This window comes from Hyperoodon ampullatus (genome assembly GCF_949752795.1).
Source record: "Hyperoodon ampullatus genome assembly, chromosome: 1".
NCBI classification, from domain to species: domain Eukaryota; kingdom Metazoa; phylum Chordata; class Mammalia; order Artiodactyla; family Ziphiidae; genus Hyperoodon; species Hyperoodon ampullatus.
The window spans coordinates 60106558-60128369 of NC_136914.1; the positions used below are offsets into that span (position 1 = coordinate 60106558).

General features: G+C 52.2%; 1 protein-coding gene across 2 annotated transcripts in view; it reads left to right on the top strand.

Moving 5' to 3' along the window:
• The window catches only part of ADAMTS14 (ADAM metallopeptidase with thrombospondin type 1 motif 14), a gene marked incomplete at both ends in the record, with an annotated part of 91191 nt that overhangs the window by 8358 nt on the left and 61021 nt on the right, over positions 1-21812 (top strand). For both annotated transcript variants that reach the window (XM_079712586.1, XM_079712585.1), the window contains one exon: positions 16594-16750. In XM_079712586.1, coding sequence (XP_079568712.1) covers positions 16594-16750 — 157 coding nt within the window. The remainder of the gene's footprint in view (positions 1-16593; positions 16751-21812) is intronic.

The window sequence follows — 21812 nt, forward strand, 5'->3', positions numbered from 1 at the left end:
TGGGGATTATTAATAGTAATATTTATTACTTTTTTATAGTAATTACTACAGTAATTACAGCTATCATTAATGGTGAGAAATACTAAAAGTATTGTTGGAGTCCCTTGTACTGCAACAGTACGTAGATTATCAGTGCTCTCTGTTGTGAGCCCGAGGCCACCTCTGGTTCCCGGGTTGGCCAGGCCCTGCCTCCCCTCTGCTGTGGCAGCTTTCTCTGCAGAATGGGCCAAATGGTGCTTGCTCAGTGCACGGGAGTGTATTACGACTGGTCTGTAATAACCCCACATGCCTTCCAGGGCAGGAGGGTACTGAGAGGTGCCAAGTGGAGCATTCTGTTAACAATCTGTAGGCACCTTCCCCCAGCCAGGCCCTTGACCAGCTCCTGGGGGATGCAGGGTTGAAACTCACCCCTCTCTCCCTGTGCTCCAGAACCCATGGTTTAAAGAAGGCCGATATACACAGTAGATAGCATGAAACAAGACTGATCACACTAAACGTCAGTGTTGTGTAGGAATGCAGGGAAACGTAATGCACTTTGTAGGTGGCCTGGAGGTGGTGAGTACTGAGAAGGAGAGGTGCTCAGGGAAGGCTTCCCAGCAGAGGGGACATTTGGGCTGGGTATAAAAGCATCAGTAGGAGCTTTTAAAGCCAAGAGCTAGGAATTTTAGGCATTCACAGGGAAGGAAATCCTTCGACTTTGCAGGATTCAGGAAATGGCAAGTCATCTCAGCTGCTCTCCACTGGAAAGGGGGGTGATGAAAATGTAGTTTGGAGAAGCTTTGCCTCACTGTGGACTTAGATTTGCCCCTGTGCCCATAGGGAGCCATGGGAGGTTTGTAAGCAGGAGTCACTTTAGTATTTGGGGAAGACGCTAATCTTTCCAGCTGCATGCTGGCGCAGTCCTATTGTAGCAGATTTGCCTGGGGCTCATCGGTGTCTTTGTACCAATATCTGTCCTTGCCCCGGGGTTGCTCCATGATGTCTAGGGAGTGAGTGGGCTTTCCTGGCAGCTCCTTGGCAAGCACCCAGCTCTGCCTTGCTGTCTGTGCCTGCCCTGGGATGTGGAGTGTGAGGCCTGGAGTTTCAGAGGTGCCCTCACCCAACTGCCCGGCAGGCCTGTCCCCATACGTCGTGGCCTGCGGGCTGCCTGCCCTTACACATCTGTGCCGATAACCCTGGGAGGGGCCCCGCATTGGTGCAGAGCTCGTTGCCTTGCTCCACCTGTCTCTCCAGCCCCGATGGTGGATCCTGCCCTGCAGACCCTCACCCCTCCCCAGCCAGCCTGGTGTGTTTGCACCTCACTTTGTAGCCCACGCCTTTGCTCATGCTGTTCACACCTCCCACGGTGTCTTCCCTTCCCTCTGCTTGAGGCATCCCCCATCTTGGCCACCCAGTTCCCAGAAGTCAGGAACTGTCTTAAATTTTTGCATTTCTCTGCATGCCTAGCACAGGGCTGGGTTCGGGGTACACAGGAAGTCGGGACTTCAGCTGCTTCTAGGAGCAGGGATTAGCGCAAGGGAAGAGGGCCAGGTACTAGGGGAGAGGTGGGACAGTGGCAAATTCCTGTTTAAAGGGAGTGCCAATCTGGTATCACATTTGAGAATTTTAAGAGAGAAATCAGAAATATGGATTTTTAAGCAAAGAGTTCTATTTTTAAGATAGTGTGTGGGCCCAATGCAGCAGGGCTCTTAGCTGGAGGCCTCAGCTTGCCAGTGAGCAGTTCAGGAGATGAGAGCATGACCCCTGCAACCAAACTGCCTGGGTTGAAATCCCAGCCTTGGCTTTTTCATGCTGTGTGGCCTTGGGCAATTACTAAGCCTCTCTGTGCTTCAGTTTCCTCTTCTGCAAAGTGGGGATAATATTAGTCACTTCATAAGAGTTGTCATGTGTGCAAAGGGCTTTATTATCACAGTACCCGATATGCTTCGACCGTCGCTATTAAATGGCGTGGATTTATTGGTTGAGTCCACCGGGTCTGAGGGGATGGGAGCAGGAAAGAAGACGAGAGGAAGTCAAGAGCACCCCAGTTTTTTGCTTTACAACCCCAGAGTGGTCTCTGGGCCTTTAGCTGGGCAGGCAGAGCCCATTCCTCCCAACCTCCTCCAGGCCTGTTCATTTTTTTCTCAGGCTGCAACTTGCTTCTCACCCCCGTCTACATTCTTCCCCTGGAACATTCCCATTGGGCTCTCAAAGGGCAGGGTCTGAGCTTAGTCACCTGTGTGTCTCTCTGACCTCGGCACCTGCCACAGGGCAGGCCCTCAGGGGATGTTGGCTCCCTTTCAGAGGCGGCATAAAGCTCACATTTGCATCTTCTCACCTCTGTCAGATGGGGAGGGACAGCGGGCCTGTCCTCTCTGTGGCTGTCTGTCTGCTCCTAGGCCAGCAATGGATGACACATGGCACTCACCTCCTGCACGCCTGGCAAGCCCTGCAGGTCAGCTGTGCACGCTGCCCCCGAGTGCGTGTCCCAGTGTGTGCTCCAGGCACCCATGCCCCGTGGGCCTGAGCCAGTGGGTGAGGCGAGACTGAATGCTTTCCTGCCCTCAGTGTGCCCTTTACTGGCGAGTTTCTGTCTCCAGAGCTCGCATCCTCTGTGAGGGTGCAACCTGCTTCATCACGTTTGCTATTCGGGTAACCCAGTTCCCTGAGAGGCCCTCAGTCCTTTGTAGAATTTATGTTTCTATAACGAAAACAAGAAATTGTCTTTTTGGAGAAAGAGGGAGCTTCTGACCTGCTACATCAGGGTGACTGTGGGTCTTTAGGTAGAAAGTGGCCTGCAGCCCTTCTTACACTTCATAGAGTATGTCCCCTGTGGTCACTTCCTGCTTGTGGGGCTGTGGTCTGGGGGCTGCAGGCATGGGCAGCAGTCAGCATGGGGTGCCTTGACCCCAACCAAATCCCAGGAGGCGGGAGCATGGGTTTTCCTGGGGAGATAGGCAGTGTGGGGAAACTGAGTGACTGTATCAGTTATCCACAGCTGTGAAACAGACCAGCCTAAAACTGCTGAACTTAAAACAACAGCATATTCTTTCCACAATTCTGTTGGTTGGCTGGGTGATTCCTCTGCCGGTTGCTGCCTGGACCGTTGGCGAGGCTGGAAGGTCCAGGCTGACCTCATTCACACATCCGGCATTGGTGCTGGCTGTTGGCTAGGCAGCCTCAGTTCTCCTGTCTGTGGCCTCACATCCTCTAGTAGGTAAGACCAGCTTCTTTCACAGCAGTCTCAGGGTAGCATTCCAAGAGGGTAAAAGTGGAAGCTGCAAGATCTCGTAAGGAAGATCTTCTAGTCTTGGAAGTTGCATAATGTTGCTTCTGTGCATTCTATTGGTCAAAGCGAGCCACAAGGCCGGACTAGATTTTCCAAGAGTGGAGGAATGGACCCTACCTCATTTCAAAGAGGCATGGGAGCAGAGACAGGAGGCATTGTTGCAGCCATCTTTGCAATCGTTCTCCCATGCTGACCCTAGGCAAGTGGCTCGACCTCTCTGAGCCTCAGTTTCTGTATCTGTAAAGTGGGTGTTCCTACCTTGTAGTTTTGTTGATTAGAAGTCAGGCACTTAAAAGTGCGACCACAGTGTCCAGAACAATAAATGGTAGTATTTGCTGTTATTATTGTTGATCTCTTGGAATAAATATAGAAACTGAGGCAGGTTCCACAGTGGGTTTGTTTCCAGACCCCTGGACGCCCATTCTAGTGCTCTTGCTTCCCAGAAGGCCCCATCCCATCAGGGCCTCTGTCTGAGTGGCCAGGGTCTGGATCCTGGGTGGTTTTCTAGTCTTCGAGGCGGTCTGATCTTGCAGTTTCACTTCCCTGGTTTCCCTACGGCTGTGCCTTGCTGTCTGCTCTGGGTTAATAACTTATTTATGATATGGAATAGAAGCCAGACATCACCTCACTGCTGCTCCTTCCGAGCAGAGCCGGCCTCCCATTCCAGGGAGGGCTGGTCTAGGGGCTGGTTTTATTTTACTTCCCTGGCATCTTTGGGCTGGCTGGAGGGAGGGTGGCCTCTGGGCTGCTCCGTGGGCTGGTGAGTGGGGTGGGGGCTGTGCTTGCCTTCCACCTGCCTTCCAGCCTCAGTGCGGTCCAGGCCCAGGGCTGGGCTTTTGGTGAGGACCTGGGGAATTTCCGCATTCCCCGGACCCTGCAGTGGAAAGTTCCCAAATCATCCGCCAGGCCTGGCCTTCTGTTCTCAGCATGTGGGCCTTTTCCTGCCTTTAAAGCCTTAGAAACAACAAGAACAACAATAAGAAGAACAACAGCAGCAGTAATATTTGTAGGCTGCCTCATCCCTGGCAGCTCCAGGGAGCTCCGTATAAGCACAAATAACCCTCCTGTTACGAACACCTCCGGCGGTGAATCTCAGCTCAGCATCACTGCCAAAGTTCACCCTAACTCAGCTATGACTGGAAGAGGCTTTGGGGGCCTCTCGGTCCCCTTCTCACTTTCCAGACAAGGAAGCTGAGGCTCAGGGAAGGGAAAAGACTCACCCAGGTCACGCAGTGGGCGACTGTCAGGGCCAATGGGGTCCAGGTCCCTGACTCCCAGTCCCATGCTCCCCCCACAATTCCGCGCAGCTTCTCCTGAGTTAGTAGACGGGAATCGTTCCTCGAGGTCATAAACCCTGTAAGGCCAGGGCCTCGGTGGCCATGGCAACGACTTCAGAGCGCAAACACTGAAGGGATTGGTCCATCGGTTGCCTCGTGGGGGGCGTCCTGGGAGTCCTTGGGCCTGGGTGCCCAGTGGAGGTGTTTACGAGGCTCCCCCTGCAAGGGCGGACAGCTCAACTTCTGCGGGTCGTTGTCCTCCTGAAGACTGGGAAACCTGTTAAGAGAAAACAAATGCCAACCTCCCAGTGAGCAGGATTTGAAGCTCAAAGGAAACCTTCTGGTGCTTCTCAGCTCCAAGTCACCATTGCCGCTGTTTTATCCATTTTCAGAATTTTGCAGGGCAGTGGGTTGCCGTTATGCACACATCACTTGATATGGAACATTAAAACCCTGCACTCTCCTTTTCTTCTGCTTTCCATAGCACGGCTGAGGGGGCAGTAGATCAGGCCCTTTTAGAGAAACCTCTGAATGTGGGAGTGTTTGTTAGGACCTGGTCGGTCTGAATGCAAACCCTGTTCCCAACGGGTTGCTTGAAACCCTTTGTCAGTTTTTGCTTTTAAACCAGCCAAATATTTATACCTTTGATCTGTCCAGAAAACATTCGTACCCCCGGGCCACCCCGCCCCACAGCAGAAGTTAATTTCCGTCCCTTGAGGTTGGCAGGAGCCCACACTCTGAATTAGCTCCTCCAGCCCAAAGAGGCCTTGTTGAGTGCTTGATATTTTGTCACCTCATAATTCACAGTCCCGAGGCTGTCCCCTAAGCCACAGCCGTGTTTTGTGGGAGAGGACTCTCATTAAGGGTGGTATGCCCAAGGGGGTTCATTTTGGAGACTTGGACATGAGGATGTTGGCTGAAGGTGCCTGGTTCCAAAGTTGGTCCTGTGTTGTGGATCGGTACTTGTCCTCTTGTGGAGAAGCTCGCATCTGGAAGAGGGACAGACAGACATATGTGGGCGGGATAGAGCACCCGCCAGAACCACTGGGGGCGTGGAGGAGGGGGCGGTGATGGGGTGACATGTGAGCTGGGCTGGAAGGGCATCCCGCAGAGCTCTCCGCAGGGCTCTCCGCAGGGCACAGGCATGGAGGCCCGCGTGCACAAGTGTGGCTTTCTAGCTAATGTGGTTTTGTCCACTTGTCCCCACGGTGCAGAGGAGGTCAGCGATGCCTGGAGGGGAATGTGTTGTCAGGACCCCCATGTGGGGTTAGACCTGGGCCGGGCACAGGAGTTCAGGCGTCTAGGTCCACTCATCTTTCCATTCTCCTGTGCTCACCTGCCTTCTGCAGGGCCCTCTGGGGGGCAGGCTGATGTCAGGATGGATCAGAGGGGAGCCCTGGCTGGGATAAGTGACCTGCTGGGGGCCAGCCCTCCGCTGCAAGTAGGACCGGCCGCACCCTTTCCTGGAGCCACCCTACTGTCCTCTGGCTTGCTTCTGAGCTGTAGGGTTCAGACCTTGAGGCGGGGAACCATTCCCCAGCTCAGGGCCTGGCAGCTACACCGCCTCCTGGCGTTTGAGGGCTGCTTCCTGTCTCCTTCTCTTGAAGCCTCCGCTGCTGTCAGGACTTTGGGCCAAGCAGGGAGCCAGGTGGAGCTCCCAGCCCAAGCTTGGTGGGCCGTCCATGGTGGTGACTGAGGGGGGAAGCCTCAGAGCCACTTGGCTCCTGGGCGTAGGGAATGGAAATTAATGGTGGCTGCCAGCCTGGCAAGGTCTGCCCTTGACTCTGGCTGGGCTCCAGGGTGGGGACTTGCAGCACAGCGGGACTCTCTGAGCACCTGCATGTGAGGCCCTGCCCTGCTGCTGGGCCAGGACCCCTGTCACTGGGCAGGGAGGGGTGTCATAAAAAGCAAACAACCTTCCTGTAAGAACATTTGCCAAGCCTGAAGAAGAGCTGCAGGAAGATCTAAGCAACTCTGTTCCCTTCAGAGCCAGAGGATAGACTCAGTCGCCACCTGCAGCAGCAGGAGCAGCGTAGAGATGTCGCTGTTAATCGTCCTCACTCTCTGCACTGTGGGCTCCCAGCTGGGAGGGCTGTGACATCATTGACTGGCCACTGGCCGCCCAGTAGATCACAGCCTCCCTCCCCACCTCTCGGACCCACCCAGCTCAGGGCAATTTTGGCGAATTAGGCTTCACTCACAGTGGAGTGGCACCTTAAGGGCAGGGGGTGGCTAGGTTCTAAGATAGCACCTAAGGCACAGATCACGTGTGGTCCAGGTGATCCTTGGTCATGCTCAGCCCGGGGAGATGCTCACAGTGTAAGAGGTGTGCAGTCACCCGGTCTGTCCGGACTCCCCTTCCCCACCCCCACCCCCCCTTGGTCAGGGTGTATACTCATTGTCCTCTTGTCCCCTCTCTTTCTTGCCCATTTCCTGTATTATGACAGACTAATTCTGGTCGAACACCTGATGCTGATACTGCTCTCTTTGTGAAACATGGATGATCACTTAAACATTCCATTTAGTACCATTACATCATTTGGGAGCTTCTATAATTGAGACCAGGGGTTCCTAGCCCTGGGTGCACGTGAGAATCACCTGGGCAGCTTTGAGACTATACTGATGCTCGCCGCCCCCCCACCACCGCCCCATCTCCCTAGATGTGATTCATTTGTCTGGGGTGTGGCCTGGGCGTCAGCCAGTCTGCAGATTCCCCAGGTGATCCTAATGGACATCTACGGGTAAGACCCACTGCTGTAGCCTCCTGGAAAAGTCTACTTTGTGTTTGACAGAAAAGTTGGGGGACCAGGAGAGCCAGTCCGAGGAAGGAAAGAAAGGAAAAGGCCACACACCTGCTGTGGGCCAGGCCTCAACAGGGGGCATGTCCCCTTCATTATGTCATTTCATTTCGTTTCAGGCATGGAAACTGAGGCTTGGAGAGTGTCACCCAGCTGGGAAGGGTCCAGGCTGGGACAGAGCCACAAGTATTTCACTCCCAAGTGTAGCTGCTGCATCACTTTGCAGGGAGGTTGGATGACAGAAAAGGAGGGTTACATTGGGTTTGTTTCCTTCTTTTAAACTTTGTTTTAAAGTCATTGTTATACAATTTTTTCTTGCTCATTGTAGCAGGCAGACATTCTGTGCAGAATCAGGTTTTCTTTTCAGATAGGGGGATCATAGAAAAGTTAGAAAACACCTAAATGTTTAAAGAGAAGGAAATTGCCTACAAGTTCACACCCAGGTGGTGCATTTTCACCGACCTTTGGTTTGCCCATGTTCTTTCTCACATTTACAATTCCTGTGAATCAGTCTTTTCTTGGTAGGGACTTTTCCCTTTAAGGATGCTTAACCACTGGTACTTTTTTCTCAGGGATTTCTTCCCGTGTACAGACGGGATCTGAGCAGGTCAAAGCCAGGTCACAGTGGAGCCAGGACTTAGGGGCTAACCATCCATGGTTCCAGAATGTTGCTCCCAGCACTCCCTTCATGAGCCACTGGCACACTTTGAATTTTGGTTGTGATAATCATGGCAGCAAACTCGGACACTTACACGGTCCTTGCTGCCAGCTCTCGGTGCTCTATGTACGTTTCTCCGAGCAACCCACAAGATCAGTACCCTTATAACCTGAAGCACAGGGATGTTTAGTAACTTGTCCAAGATTCCGTGGTTTGAGAGTAGCAGGACCCAGGGATTCTGGCTTTAGAGTCTCTGCATTTACCCAGCACAAGCCCCATGCTGCTTCTCCCCGAGAAGGATCTTTGCTACAAATGGGCTGGGCCCACCAAGGCCCCAGTAGCCTTTCACCCAGCACCTCCCAGGGTATGGGGCCTGCAGAGGTCATGACCCTGGGAAGTGGGCGGAGCCAGCAAGCATTCATCCCAGGTAATAAGTGCCTCCAGCTGGTGGAGGCTCTCCATTTCCTGTGCTTCGTCTGAGCCTCAGGGCCTTCTGGGACTTCTGCTACGCCCGTGTGGGGCGTGCGTTGCCCTTTGAGGACAAACCTGGCGGTTCTCGGCTCCATCCTCCGAGGGCTCCTTTCTCCTGCCTGTCCCCAAGGCTGCAGCTCGGCATGAATCAGCTTTCAGACTCTCCTTGGCTTGGGCCCAGGCCTTGGCAGCCCAGCCTCCAGCAGAGCTCCTGTGGCTTGGGGCTTCCACATCAGGTTTGAATTATGTGGAATCTCAGCGTCCGCAGGCTTTCATCCCAGCCGTGCTGACTCACGCTTCCATGGTAGCGGGCAGCCTGCGCGCCTCATGCATGTGTGTCGTCTGAGTGCATGTGTGTTGTCTGCCTGCTTGTGTGTTGTCTGTGTGTGTGTCATCCCTTTGTGTGTCATCTGGGTGCATGTGTGTCTCTTGTTCCTGTGCATATGTGTCATCTCCGTGCCTATCTCTTATCTCTCTGTGTGTTTGTCATCTAACAGCTTTATTGAGATGCACATACCATGTAAGTCACCCATGTAGAGTGTACGATTCAGTGGATTTTTATTATATGCCCAGAGTTGTGTAATTATCACCATGTTCAATTTTAGAACATTCTCACTATCTCAGAAAGAAGCTCTGTGGCCTTTAGCTATCGCCGCCCCCTCTCTCCACGCCCTCTCGCCACCCCCGGCTGGGATCCATTACTCCAGCCCCCGGCAACCACTAATCTATCTTCTGTCTCTATAGATTGCCCCATTCTAGAGTTTCAAATGAATGGAATTGTATAATATGTGGCCTTTTGTGACTGGCTTCTTTCACTTAGCATAATGTTTTCAAGATTCACCTATGTTGTAGTATTTTTCAGCATTTCTTTCTTTTTTATGGCTAAATAACATTCCATTGTATGGATACACTACATTTTGTTTATCCATTCATCTGCCGATGGGCATTTGGGTTGTTTCCACTTCTTGGCTGCTGTAAGTAATGCTGCAGTGAACATTTGTGTAAAGTTTTTTATGTAGACTTATGTTTTCATTTCTCTTGAGTTTATACCAAGTGGAATTGCTGGCTCATATGGAAACTCTGTTTAATATTTTGTGGAACTGCCAGACTGTTTTCCTAAGTAGCTGCATCATTTTACATTCCCACCAGCAATGTATGAGGGTTCCAATTTCTCCACATCCCTGTCAACACTTGTTAGTGTCTGACTTTTTGATTCTAGCCATCCTTGTGGGTATGAGGGGTATCTCATTGTGGTTTTGATTTGCATTTCCCTAATGACTAATGATGTTGAGCACCTTTTCATGTGCTTATTGGCCGTTTGTATATCTTCCTTGGAGAAATGTTTACTCAGATTCTTTCCCCATTTTTAAATTGGGTTGTCTTCTTCTTATTGAGCAGTAAGAGTTCTTTACCTATATTAGATGCAAGTCCCTCACTAGGAGAGCAGAGGCTGGTTTCATATCTTTTTGCACACCACCCCCCAAGCCCAGCACGCAGTAGATGCTTCGTAGAGACCTACTGAGAGAGAGAACGATGGTCTGAGGCTATGGGGGCATATGGGGTGGCACTGGCCCCCTCACGTTCGTCGTGAATCAGAGGCAATGGCCCAGGATGATCCCTCAGAGGGTCTGGTCCCTGCAGGTTATGTTGGGTGTGTCTTTCAGTTGAACTGACTTAACAGAACCACTGGGGAGGTGGAAGGACTTGAAAAAAACCTAACCCCTGGGCCCACCCCTCCCTTTGATTTTTGGCTTGAGTAACTGGGAAAAAGATAGTGTCATTTGCTGAGATGGGGGAGGCATGGGGAGGAGGAGTAGGTCTGCTTTAAAGTTTGCGGTGCCCAGCGGAAGCCCAGGGTCTCTATCAAGGAGACCGTTGGACAGTCTTACATGGAATTTCGGGAGGGGTCAGAGCTGAGGATGTAATTTTGGAGTTACCTGCAGATACATAATCCCCATAGGATCAGGAGAAATCCCCAGGGAGCATGTGTGTGTGGCTGGAGGAGCTGAGTGAGACCAGGACAAAGAAGTGATTTCTGGCTCTGGCCACATGAGGTCACAGGTGAGTGTGATGAGAGCAGTTTCCAGGAAGTGGTGGTTCTAGAAGCCCCTGTGGTGTGGATAGAGGCGAGGCATGGAGGTGCAGGCGGTGAGTGTGGACAACTCTTTCCGCTGTGGAGGGAAGCAGAGACCCTGGCAGTAGCTGGACAGGGCTGGGAGGGAATTTCACAGATGGGAGATCCTCAAGCGCACTTATCAATACATGTCAACGATTCCAAGGGAGACCAGTGGGCACCGTGTGCGTTTCTCCATCAGTGTGCAGACGTGGAGTGGGTGGCGGCTTGGGTTGAACCAGGGCAGAGGCTTCTCTGGGAGAGCAGGATGGAGGGAAAGGCAGGAGAGAGTTATGGGTGTTTGCACAAGAACTATTACGTGTCTGGATCGAGAAGTCCAAGGTGGTGAGAGGAGAAGTGAGGACCTGGAGGGGGGATTGACAGTGGTGAAGTGGTGGGGCCATGTGTTGGATGTCTTGATGAAGTTTAATTGTAGCTGGAGCCAGCGTGCTAGAGTTAGGTGAGCAGGATGGTGGGGGGAGAGAAGGAGACACCCGCAGTCAGGGTTTCTGAGGTTGTAGCAGGTGATGTGATCTCGGAGTCAGCCTGGCTGGCAGTGGCTGGGGATAGAAGTAGGTGGCTCTGTTGGGGGCGAGCCTAGTGGAAGCCACTTCTGATTCTCATGGCATTCCCGGTGTGTGCATCATCCAGCCTCCACTTGCTGGATTTACTTTTGTTTCCTCCAGTGGAACCGTTTCAATCTGAATTTGCTGGAAGCCTAGAACCTGAGACAGCATAGCTGGCAGTAAAACCCTCGTAATGGAATTTCCAGAACAAGTTCAGGCCAGAGAATGCACTCTCCTTGGGAGGTGGCAGGATGGTAGGGTTGGGGGTGGCCTGCTCTGCTTCTTTCCCTGCTGTGGGGAGGCCCCACATAGGCCGGCCTTGGAAGGAGAAGGAAGGGGAGACCTGGCCCATACCTCAGCTGGCTCCACTGCAGCCGCCGTCTTGAAATGGGCCCTCCTTCTGGGCATTTGACAAAGGTTGGCCAATCTGAGGGGGCAGCAAGGGGGCTCGGGATTCCCCTTTCCCAGACCCAGGCTGGGTCCTTGCTTATTGTCTCTTCACCTGACTCAGCACAGATGGACCCCTGTCCTTGTCCAAGTCTGGACTTCTGCACTGTCCAAGGTGTCCTTTGGGATCTCGATCTCTGGCCTCCCTGATCTGTTTGTTGGCTCATTTTACCTGTGCCTCCCAGTTTACATGCAAGTACATGCAATTTTAGAATAAACATGTTTATATATACACATTCCCACATACATACGAATTTCAAAATAGTATGACTTCAGTTATCTGCTGAAATATTTGGGACCTCACCCTGATGACAGACAGCTGCTGGTAACCAACTGAACTCTTCAATTATGACCCACGGCAGGACACAGGTGATTTCTAAGGCAGCAGTCACCTACCCTGTCGTCACCTGTCTCCTTCAGGTGCCCTGGAATTACACTCTGGATTTGGGTTTTTTTCCTGAGGGGAAGCTGGACTGGAAAACCTTAGTTAGCATGGCCTGAAGGCCTCTGGATGAAGCCGCAGAAGAAGCTGTCACCTTTGCAACCAAAACAGTGTCACAGCCATGTTGGAAAATTCAAACAGGCCCCTCCCTCAGCCACACACCTTCCAGGAAAGAGTCCTCAGGAGCAGCCGTATTAAAGGGTCTAGAGCAGGGCCAAGGGGGCCAGGCTTGCCCACTGGTGGGTTTCCATTTGGAGAAATTACCTGAAGACCTATATAGTATGTGGCTCAGTTAGATATAAACAGCTATTTGTTGTTGTTTTTATTGCACGAAGGATCTTTCTGGAATATATTTCCTACTTATTTACTGTTTCCAGAAGAATAAGTTACGGGTGAAAACAGATACAGCTGACATTTATTTTCCATTCCACCAGAACTTATTTTCTCCCCCTTTCTTGATTTCTTATACAGAAATTTGATTTGATTTGAGTGCTTAAAATTAGCCACCACTTGTCAGAAATATAAACATCTCATAAATTGAGAGACGGGAGTAATTTGGTGAGGAGGCAGAGAGCCAGAAGGTTCCCGTTGCCAGTCTTGTCTGCCCTGAGCGGTGCCTGGTTTCCTGGCCAGGGCAGCGCTGGAGGGGAGCGTGGGCCAAACCTCTCCTGGTGCAGACGGGGAAACGGAGGGCCGCGGGGAGGAACTGGCCCAGGCCGCCTCCTGATCTGGTGGCCGGGCCTGCCTTGCCATCCCTTCTCCAGGAGGAGGGTCTCAGAGGCCAAGGGGGAACCCAGACGTGGCCCAGAACTGCCGAGGTCTGGACGTGATGCCCTAAATAGATGAGGGTGATCACTAGGGAGGTTCTGATCTGGATGCCAGTGAGGGGGTGGGGTGGAGGTGGGGCTGGTGGGATCTGCAGTTACAAAGAGGTTTGAAACTTATTTCCTAGTTTTAAAACTTATTTCCTAGCCCTTGCATATGACAGGGCTTGGGTCTTTGCCCTAAACAGTTCACTGGGTGGAAAAATAGGGGTTCTTTGAACTCTTCCCTGGGGAGAGGGCTGAGGGTATGGGGGCTAGACCAGTCTCAGGAATCCCAGGGCTTCCATGTCTGGTAGAGGAGAGCTGGTGTGTGTGGTGAGAATCCTTTCAGGTGTGTGCGTGGAGGGTGGTCACCAGGCAGTGGGAGGGGTCTGCTCTTCCTAAGGCTGTGTGCTGAAGCCTTGCTCTGCAAGGCCAGACCAGAGGCCCAGGGACTTGCAGTCGGGACTACGAAAGAATGCTCCAAGTGGGCCCCCAGGGCAGGAGCAGGGCCCGAGTAGCCTGAGGTAATAGAGCCTAGTGTTTAAGAGCCACGCAGAGCTGGGCTATTGTTCTAGTGCTGTCCCTTACTTGCTGGGTGACTCTGGGCAAGTTACTTAACCATTCTGAACCTCTGTTTCCTCATCCATGAGATGAGTCTAATATTAGTGCCTATTTCATAGGGTTGTCATAAAGATGAATTAAGATGTGTAAATGTAAGTGGCAGGTACTGTTATTAATAGCAGTGGTAATAAGACTGTTCATAAAGGGTGGAATGTAGAGAAGTGTGTTTCAACTCAGGAAGCCATTATGAGTGACCCCACACAGAATAGGTTATATCTTGAGAGAGGGAGCTCCCTGTCACTGGAGGCATCCAAGCAAATGTCAGAGGTCCGCTGACTGGGGATGTTGTCAGGGTATTGAAGCCTCCGACTGGGGCAGGCATGGCCATCTTGAAAGGGAGGGGTGGGCTGGAAGGTAGTACCTTGCAGCCCAGCCCTATGCTGTACGCATCATTCTGGAACCTGCATCCCTCATGAGGCACTGAGGTCTGGTGGCCACAGGGACCCAGTGGGTGATGAGGCAGGGAATGCCAGATTCTGAAGAATCCTCCTGTGTAGTGGGTTAACCAAGTCCCAGAAGTGGGGAGGCTGTGATCAAGTGACCCAGTGTCGGGAGCGGCGGGTGGTAGCTGAATGGAGTCTCCTGCCCCCTGGTCTGGAGAATTCTCCTCTGCCGGGCTGTTTGCAGAGCTGTGATGGGCAGAAAGAAACAGAACAGCTACAGCCCTCAGTGAGCCTGGGTTTGTGTGAGTTTGGCCTGGATGAAGCACAGGTTGTCTGACTTGTGCTGTGAGGGTCTCTTTTTTTGCTTGGTCCAGGGGGGCTTCGGTGGGGTGGCAACAGTGCCCTTGGGTATCAGACAGGGGTACACAAGTTGGGATGGGATGGATGGGTGTGGGGCTTGGCAGAGAGTCTCTCTTGGCAGCCGAGCTGCACTAGCTTTGGGGGGAATGTCCTGGGCCCTCCCATCCTGCAGCCCTGTGTACCCCAGAAGACGGCTTCCTTCGGCGGGCTCTGCGGGTCTGCAGTGGCAGAGGCCCTTCGACTTGGCCATCACTTATGCAGGTTTGGCTCAGCCTCTGCCCACGAGCCTGAATGCCTCCCCAGCCCCACACTGCCCTTCCTGCTTCCACACCTGTGCCTGGGTCCCCTACCTGCTGTGCCCTTTCCAGCTCACGTAGGTTTCTTTTGCTATCCTGTCAGTTTCTCCCTTCTTCCGATGCACTGATTACCCTGCCGCTGGCTGTGGAGGTCGAGCGGAGACTGCCAGTCCCAGGGTGACCATGTGACTCAGGCCGGACCAACCACAGTCTCCCTTGGGCTGTTCCAGATGGGACTGTGCAAGGAAAGCCTGCTTGTCTGTGGTGTCAGAGCCGAGATGTGCCTCTAAGAACATATCCTTGTCCGGGAGAATGAAGCTGATGCAGAGTGGCCCATGAGGAGGGTGGAGAGGGAGCCGAGGGCACTGGGCCCCTCACTTCCAGTGCCTGCACCTGCCATGGTTTGTCCAGGGTCCAACATGCTCCACTTTGGTCCAAGGGGGTTCAAGTTGAATTCACCCATTACAACCGAGAGCCTGATGGATACCTGTCCCTCAGGTATATCCGCCAGTGCGCCAAGCCCAACAATTTGGATACCCTCTGCTCCTCTGTGGGCCCCTCCATCCAGACAATGAGCAACTCACAGCCAAAGGCTGGGCCTTATTTATCTGTTTCTCCCTGCCCTGGGCACATGGCAGGTGCAAAAGTAAAAAAAAGAAAGCGCTCTAAATGCAAGGACCAGTGCTTAATATATTTTGATATATTGTTTGATATTGTCATTTTAGTAAGCAGACCAGAACTTTTGCAGACAATTGAGTGTCACCTGATAAAATGGTTACCTTGGGAAGCCCCGAAGTTATTCGGGTAATGCTGGCTATTTTCCGTAGAACGTTTTTTGGCCTCCTGATTGGAGCAGAAGGCCATCTTGGATTTGATCCAAAATGCTGTTTGCAGTTTGATGGAGAGACATAGCAGGAAGGGACAGGAAGAAGACAGGCTGCTGCTGGGAGTTCGGTGTTGTGTGCTCAGGAAGCCTTGAAGGGGGTTCCCTAAGAAGCCAGCTCAAAACAGGCTGAGGTGGGACAATTGGTGGAATTTTGTTGCGCACAGTAGTGGCTGCTTTAAAAAGAGGCAGCTCCTATTCAAATGGGAAGGTTTATAAAAATGGTTCCTTCATTCCCTGCTTTGTGTTCACAGCTGCGTTCCCAGTGTCTGGCTCAGGGCTGGTATGTAGTAGGCACTCCAAAGATATTTGTTGAATGAGTGAAGGAATTCAACAAGTATATATCTTTTAAGGATTGCCTCCTATTTTCCAGGCACCATGATGGGTGTCTCTTACTGCTTTATAGAGCTGATGTGTGGGTGGTAGGTAGGGGACCTGTACCACATCTATTCACACACATCCAGTTATATGTTTCATTGGTCCCTGTGAATATTGCCTTCATTGGGACCTAATAACATGTTGGCTGGGCTTGGCCAAGGTTATATTTTTATGTTTTTATTTCCAAGGCCAACACTTGATTTTTTTTTTTAAGGGCCTGTTTTGATGCAGGCGAAAAATTAGAATAAAAACAGAGCACACACTCCTGGGGCACTGTCCTGGCTCGTTTATCGTCAGCAAACATGAGCTGCCTTCCCTGGTGTGTATGCACACATGCTTTAAATCTGAAATAACAGCGCTTTGTACTGGAGTTGGGGTCCAGTGCCCACCTTACGTAGGGATAATTAACCTTTACTGATAGGACTTTCCCTTCTTGTCTGTCTGTAGATAAAGGCAAATCCGCAGGATAGTGATAGTGCTTTGGGGTGCTTTGGTGTGTGTGCCTAGTCCTTGTGACAGTGACCTGCCATTTTAAGCACTGGAACCCTTTGTTTAAATGAAATGTTACGTGGAACCCCATGAGTGTACAACACAGTGGAAGTGGATCTGCTCTGCTTGCAATGGGCATGGGAGCCCTTGCTTGGCCCCCTGACACCCCCTCCCATGTCCCTGCTGGCATCCCAGGGCCCCCCAAGCCCCTAGAGGAAGAGTCTGTACTCGTTTAGTCACACTCGTTTGCAGTCGCACACACTCACCCGTTCTGCCGTGTGTTCACATCTCTTCTCTCTCCCCTTCTTTCCTCCTGCTCGCTGTGCCCCTGGTTCAGGCGGGCCTCATCCGCACAGACAGCACTGACTACTTCATTGAGCCCCTGGAGCGGGGGCAGCAGGAGACGGAGGCCAGCGGGAGGATGCACGTGGTGTACCGCCGGGAAGTCGTCCGGCAGGCGTGGACAGAGCCTCTCGGGGACCTTCACAATGAAGGTAGGCTGTGGGCGGGGCCCCCAGCTCTACCTCCGTCCGCACCTCGGGGGTGTTTTTAGGTAACTTCTGGCCTGAACTTCTCAACTCCTGGCCTCAGTCTTCTCAGCTGTGTAATGGGACTGGGCCATGTAGACCTACTGCACCAGCAGAGAAATGCCACTGGGTTTTAGGGGCTACCATAACAGGCTGGAGTTGGGGGCCAGAAGGGTACTTGAGTCTCCTGAACTGTAGTCCTTGGGACTCCAGAGTCTCTGAGGGGCTCAGTGTTGCTTTGCAAGGCTGTTTCTCTGCCAAGGCAGGAGGTGGAATGGCTGCAGTTAGCTCTTCCCCACCCACCCCGCCCCGGGAAAATCATCTCAGCCCCTGGGAACCACGGGAAGGAGGTTCTTAGGGCACTTCTAGGGAGACTGCCTGGGGTCAGGCCACCAGGGTCAGCTCTGTCCAACAGACCATTTAAAAATCCTACCTCCACCACTGTCTACTGTGTGACCCCAACAAGTTACTTAACATCTCTGAGCCTCTTTTTCTAATCTGTAAAGTGGGGGCGATCATTGTTACCTCTAAGGCTGTGTGTATTATAGTGTGTATAGAAATCCCCGCATGGAGCTTAGCACGTTGTAGGTGTTTGATGAATGGTTGCTCTTATCACGGTCTTGTTATTAAGGTAACTGCTGCCATGTTAGGGTGAGAGCCCTGAGAGGGGCGTCTCTGCACCCCAGTGACCAGCACCGGAGCCTGTACCCCGGCCTGCACGCCTACTCAGGACATGTGGTTAAGTGAATGAAGGAGTGGATGCGACCTGTGCTGGTCCTGGGCCCGTGCTGACTTCATAGTCTGACTGAGCTTTGTCTCGAAGCCCCTTTGGCCACTAAGACATGAGACCCTGGGTGGAATCTGGCCATGAGTGACCACACCCTCCTGCCTGGGCCCTGGCAGGGTTGGGCCCAGTGTGAAGGAATGCCTGGAAACCAGTTGTCCCCACATATAATGCCTCCTCTGAAGCCCCAGCTGCTCTCCCTGTTGCTCATAGTGATGCTGCACTTATGTTGCAATGGTGGAGGGCTCTGCAGGCCTGGTGGCGGGGGGGTGGGTGGGTGGGGAGCTGAGGGACTGGGCGGAGCCTCGGGGGGGGCTGGGGAGGGTTTCAGGAGCAGGTGGTGACCATTCCCACCACCATGGCTGAGAGGAATGACAGATCTCCCTCAGGCTCCATTTTATCTGAGGCCAGTTCTGAATCGTAAGACCATAAGTCCTCCCTTCTGGGGAGAGACCTTGGGGAAGTCCTACTCCAGGGCTGTGAGCCTGGAACCGACCACACAGTCCACCACCATGGTCATTGGCTGGGAGGCCGAGACCGCTGAGCTCAGGGTGCGGTTCAGGCCCTGAATGCTGCTTTGACTCCCTTTCATCAGGCTGCCTGGCTGAACCTCCTGTGGGCCTGTGGGTGGTGTCATGCCCTTGGCCCATGTGGGTCCTTCCTTAGAAAGACAAGGGTGATAGGGGACTTTCTTGAAAACCTGTGACTCACTCACTCTGTCAATTTAAGGCCAGCATTGCATCTGAGCCCAGTTTGTGAAGTGTTTCTGGATGCGCTGTCTCCATTTAACATCTTGGTTAAGATGAAAGGTTTGACCTTGGAGGCTGTGCCCTGGACGTTCCCATGCTCCTAATGCTGTCCTTTCCTCAGTCCTGCTCTGTAGCCGCCTTCCCACCATCCAGGTCCCTGGGACCTGGATGCCAACAGGCCATATGTGCCTGTTGCCAGAGTTCTGGCTCCTCGGCTGGGGGCCGGGGCTGCCAGACGCCAGGGCAGCTCATCCCCTGGCCAGGCTGGGGCTTAAGGTTGCTGCTGCTTTTTTTTAATCGAGAGAAAATCCATTTTAACATATACAATTCAGTTTGAGTTGTTTTTTTTTTTTTTTTTACTATATTCACAATTTTGTGGGACCATCACCATTATCTAATTCTAGAACACTTCGATCACTCCCATAAAAAACTTGATACCCATGAATTAGCTGTCACTCCCGTTTTCCTCTCCTCAACCCCCTGGCAACCACCAATCTATCTTCTCTCTCTAGAGACTTGTCTCTTCTGGACCTCCCCTATATGTGGAATCATACAGTCTGTGGCCTTTGTGACTGGCTTTCTTTCACTTAGCATGTAGGGTTCATCCGTGTTGGAGCATGTATCAGTACTTTACTCCTTTTCATGGCAGGGTAGTAGTCCATCCTGTGGAGAGACCACATTTTGTTTATCTGTTCATCTGTTGGTGGACATTTGGGTTGTTTCCATTTTTTGGCTATTATGATAATGCTGCTATGAACATTCTTGTACAAGGTTTTGTGTGAACATATGTTTTCAGTTCTTTTGCATATATACCTAAGAGTGGATTGCTAGGTCCTATGACTACACTGTGTTTAACTTTTGGGGGAACTGCCAAACTGTTTTTCAAAGCAGCTGCACCATTTTACATTCTCACGGGGCTTCTTGGGTGGGCTCATTGAAAGTTCCCAGTGACCTGCTGCCCTCCTCACTTTGAGGATTCCCTATATCTGGGCCGAAGGATGAGAGACACATAAAAGAGGGTGTGACTGGAACATCTCCAGGGTCTATAGCTGATGTTAGCAGGCCCTCCCCAATGCCTGTTACTGTTTTTGTTGAGAGAGAAACCTGGGTGGACCTGGTTAGGGTGTGATAATGGGGAGTGGCAGGTCTGGATTTACATTCTGGCCTTTTGCCATCAACTTGCTGCATGACCTGAGATGAGTCAGGTAACCTCTCTGAGCCTCCCTTTGACAGGCCTGGCAGGGAGAGCTGTGAGGGGTCAAGTTCCCCGTTTCACTTGCAGTGCTGAAACCTCCGGGCACTGCTCATGTGTTGGAAGTGGCTGTTACGATTCTACTCACTCCATGGAGAGAGCCCTTGCCCCGCCTCCTCCCCTCCTGGGGGTCTTCTCCCCTCCCGGGAATTTGTCTCTGGGCTGCTGTACTCACTGTTAGACTCAGACAGCAGGGCCACCAGGAGCTCTGGTGCAGTGTCACCTGCAGAGAGAGAGGCATTGGCCTCAGGGGCAGTGAGGGTGGACACCAGCCTGAGCCCTGCTCACCAGGCTGTGCATTGCATTGTTCAGAGGGCCGGCTGCCCATTTCTGGTTTCTCCACTAGGCCAGTGGCCATACATTCTCCCAACTCTTTTTTTTTTCCCCCATAAATTTATTTATTTATTTATTTATGGCTGCGTTTGGGTCTTTGTTGCTGCGCGCAGGCTTTCTCTAGTTGCAGCGAGCAGGGGTTACTCTTTGTTGCGGTGCACGGGCTTCTCATTGCAGTGGCTTCTCTTGTTGTGGAGCACGGGCTCTAGGCGCGCGGGCTTCAGTAGTTGTGACGCACGGGCTTAGTTGCTCCGTGGCGTGTGGGATCTTCCCGGGCCAGGGCTCAAACCCATGCCCCCTGCACTGGCAGGCAGATTCTTAACCACTGCACCACCAGGGAAGCCCGGTATGCGGAGTCTTAGTTGTGGCATGCAGACTCTTAGTTGCGGCATGCATGTAGGATCTAGTTCCCCAACCAGGGATTGAACCCGGGGCCCCTGTACTGGGAGCGCAGAGTCTTACCCACTGGGCCACCAGGGAAGTCCCCATTTTCCCAACTCTTAAATCTAGTGCTTTCCTTCCTTTGCACGACAGCATTACTAACCAAAGGGCAAACAGAAACAGTGACATGGAGCCCTGTGCTGCCCTGTTGCCCCGTGCTCAGATTTCAGCCCCTGAAGTACCCATGTGCATGGAGGCTTAGAGGCAGAACTTGGGTGTCTGTTGATTTCATTCCTGAGGGTCACCCACACTGTGGGCGGGGTCTCCTTATACTCACAATAGATGTTGCAGGCGCAGCTCCCCCTGCTCGGGGGCCCTGTGTTCCCCACACTCCAGCAGGTTGTCTCCTGCTCTCCGCCAGCCAGTTCCGATATGCCCTTCTCCAGAAGCCTTCCCCAGCTCCCCAGTCCCGGTGTGGGTCTCGGTGTGGAAGCCTGCCCTAGTCAGTCCTACTATAGCCCTTGACGTTACTCTATTGATACCATCTGGTTTCTTATCTGTCACCTGCACTAGGCAGGGGGACTCAAGGACAGGGCCCTGCCTTCATCACCCACCCACCCTCAACCCTTCTAGGAAGTGTGGGGACCCTCCTGCAGCCACACCTCTGGATACACGCTGGGATTATAGTGGTGGCATCTTTACAGCCTCAGCCCCTGGCCCAGTCTTGGGGGTGGGGGGTTCTCAAATAACGGTGGATAAATGAATAGTCTTAGAAATCAGTGCACAAGTATCAGAGCTTCAGGGTAGGATGGCAGGAAAGTCATTAAGTTCAGTTGAAGTTTTCTTGAGGGACCTCAGCTTCCTGTCCTGCTTTCATAGCTTTCCCTATGGTGTCCTCATGCACCCTCACTCCACCGCCCCAACAGATGTTGCTCCAGTCCTTATTCAGGCTATGGTGTAAATGACTGATAACTGCTTGAGGTGTTACCTTTCTAAGTAGCAGTATGTTTCAAAGCAAGGCCTTTGGATTCAGACAGACATGGACACACTACTTTGAACCTTAGTTTGTTTGCCTGTATAATGGGGTCGATAACCTGACAGAGTTGTTGTAAGGACTGGATTGTATTGGATTAGATTAAGGGTCAGAAACTAAGGTCCATGGGCCAAATGTGGCCTACCACTTGTTTTTGTAAATAAAGTTTTATTGGGACCTAGATAGACTCATTTGTTGATGTATTGTCTGTAGCTGCTTTTATGCTCCAACAGTCGAATTGAAGAGCTGAGATGGAGACCGGAAGGCCCACAAAACCTAAAATATTTACTATCTGATCCTTTACAGAAAAAGTTCGACAACTCCTAGATAACATCATACAAGTTAATAAATGCTGGTTAAAGAAATCAATATTTTGCTTTCATCCAAAAGGCCAAAGCTGTGATGGTGAAATTTGGAGTTGCTGGCAGTGACTGGGAGGGATTTGAGGGGCACAGGGCATGCTCCGGGGGTCCCTAAAATGCCCCGCATAGGCCACG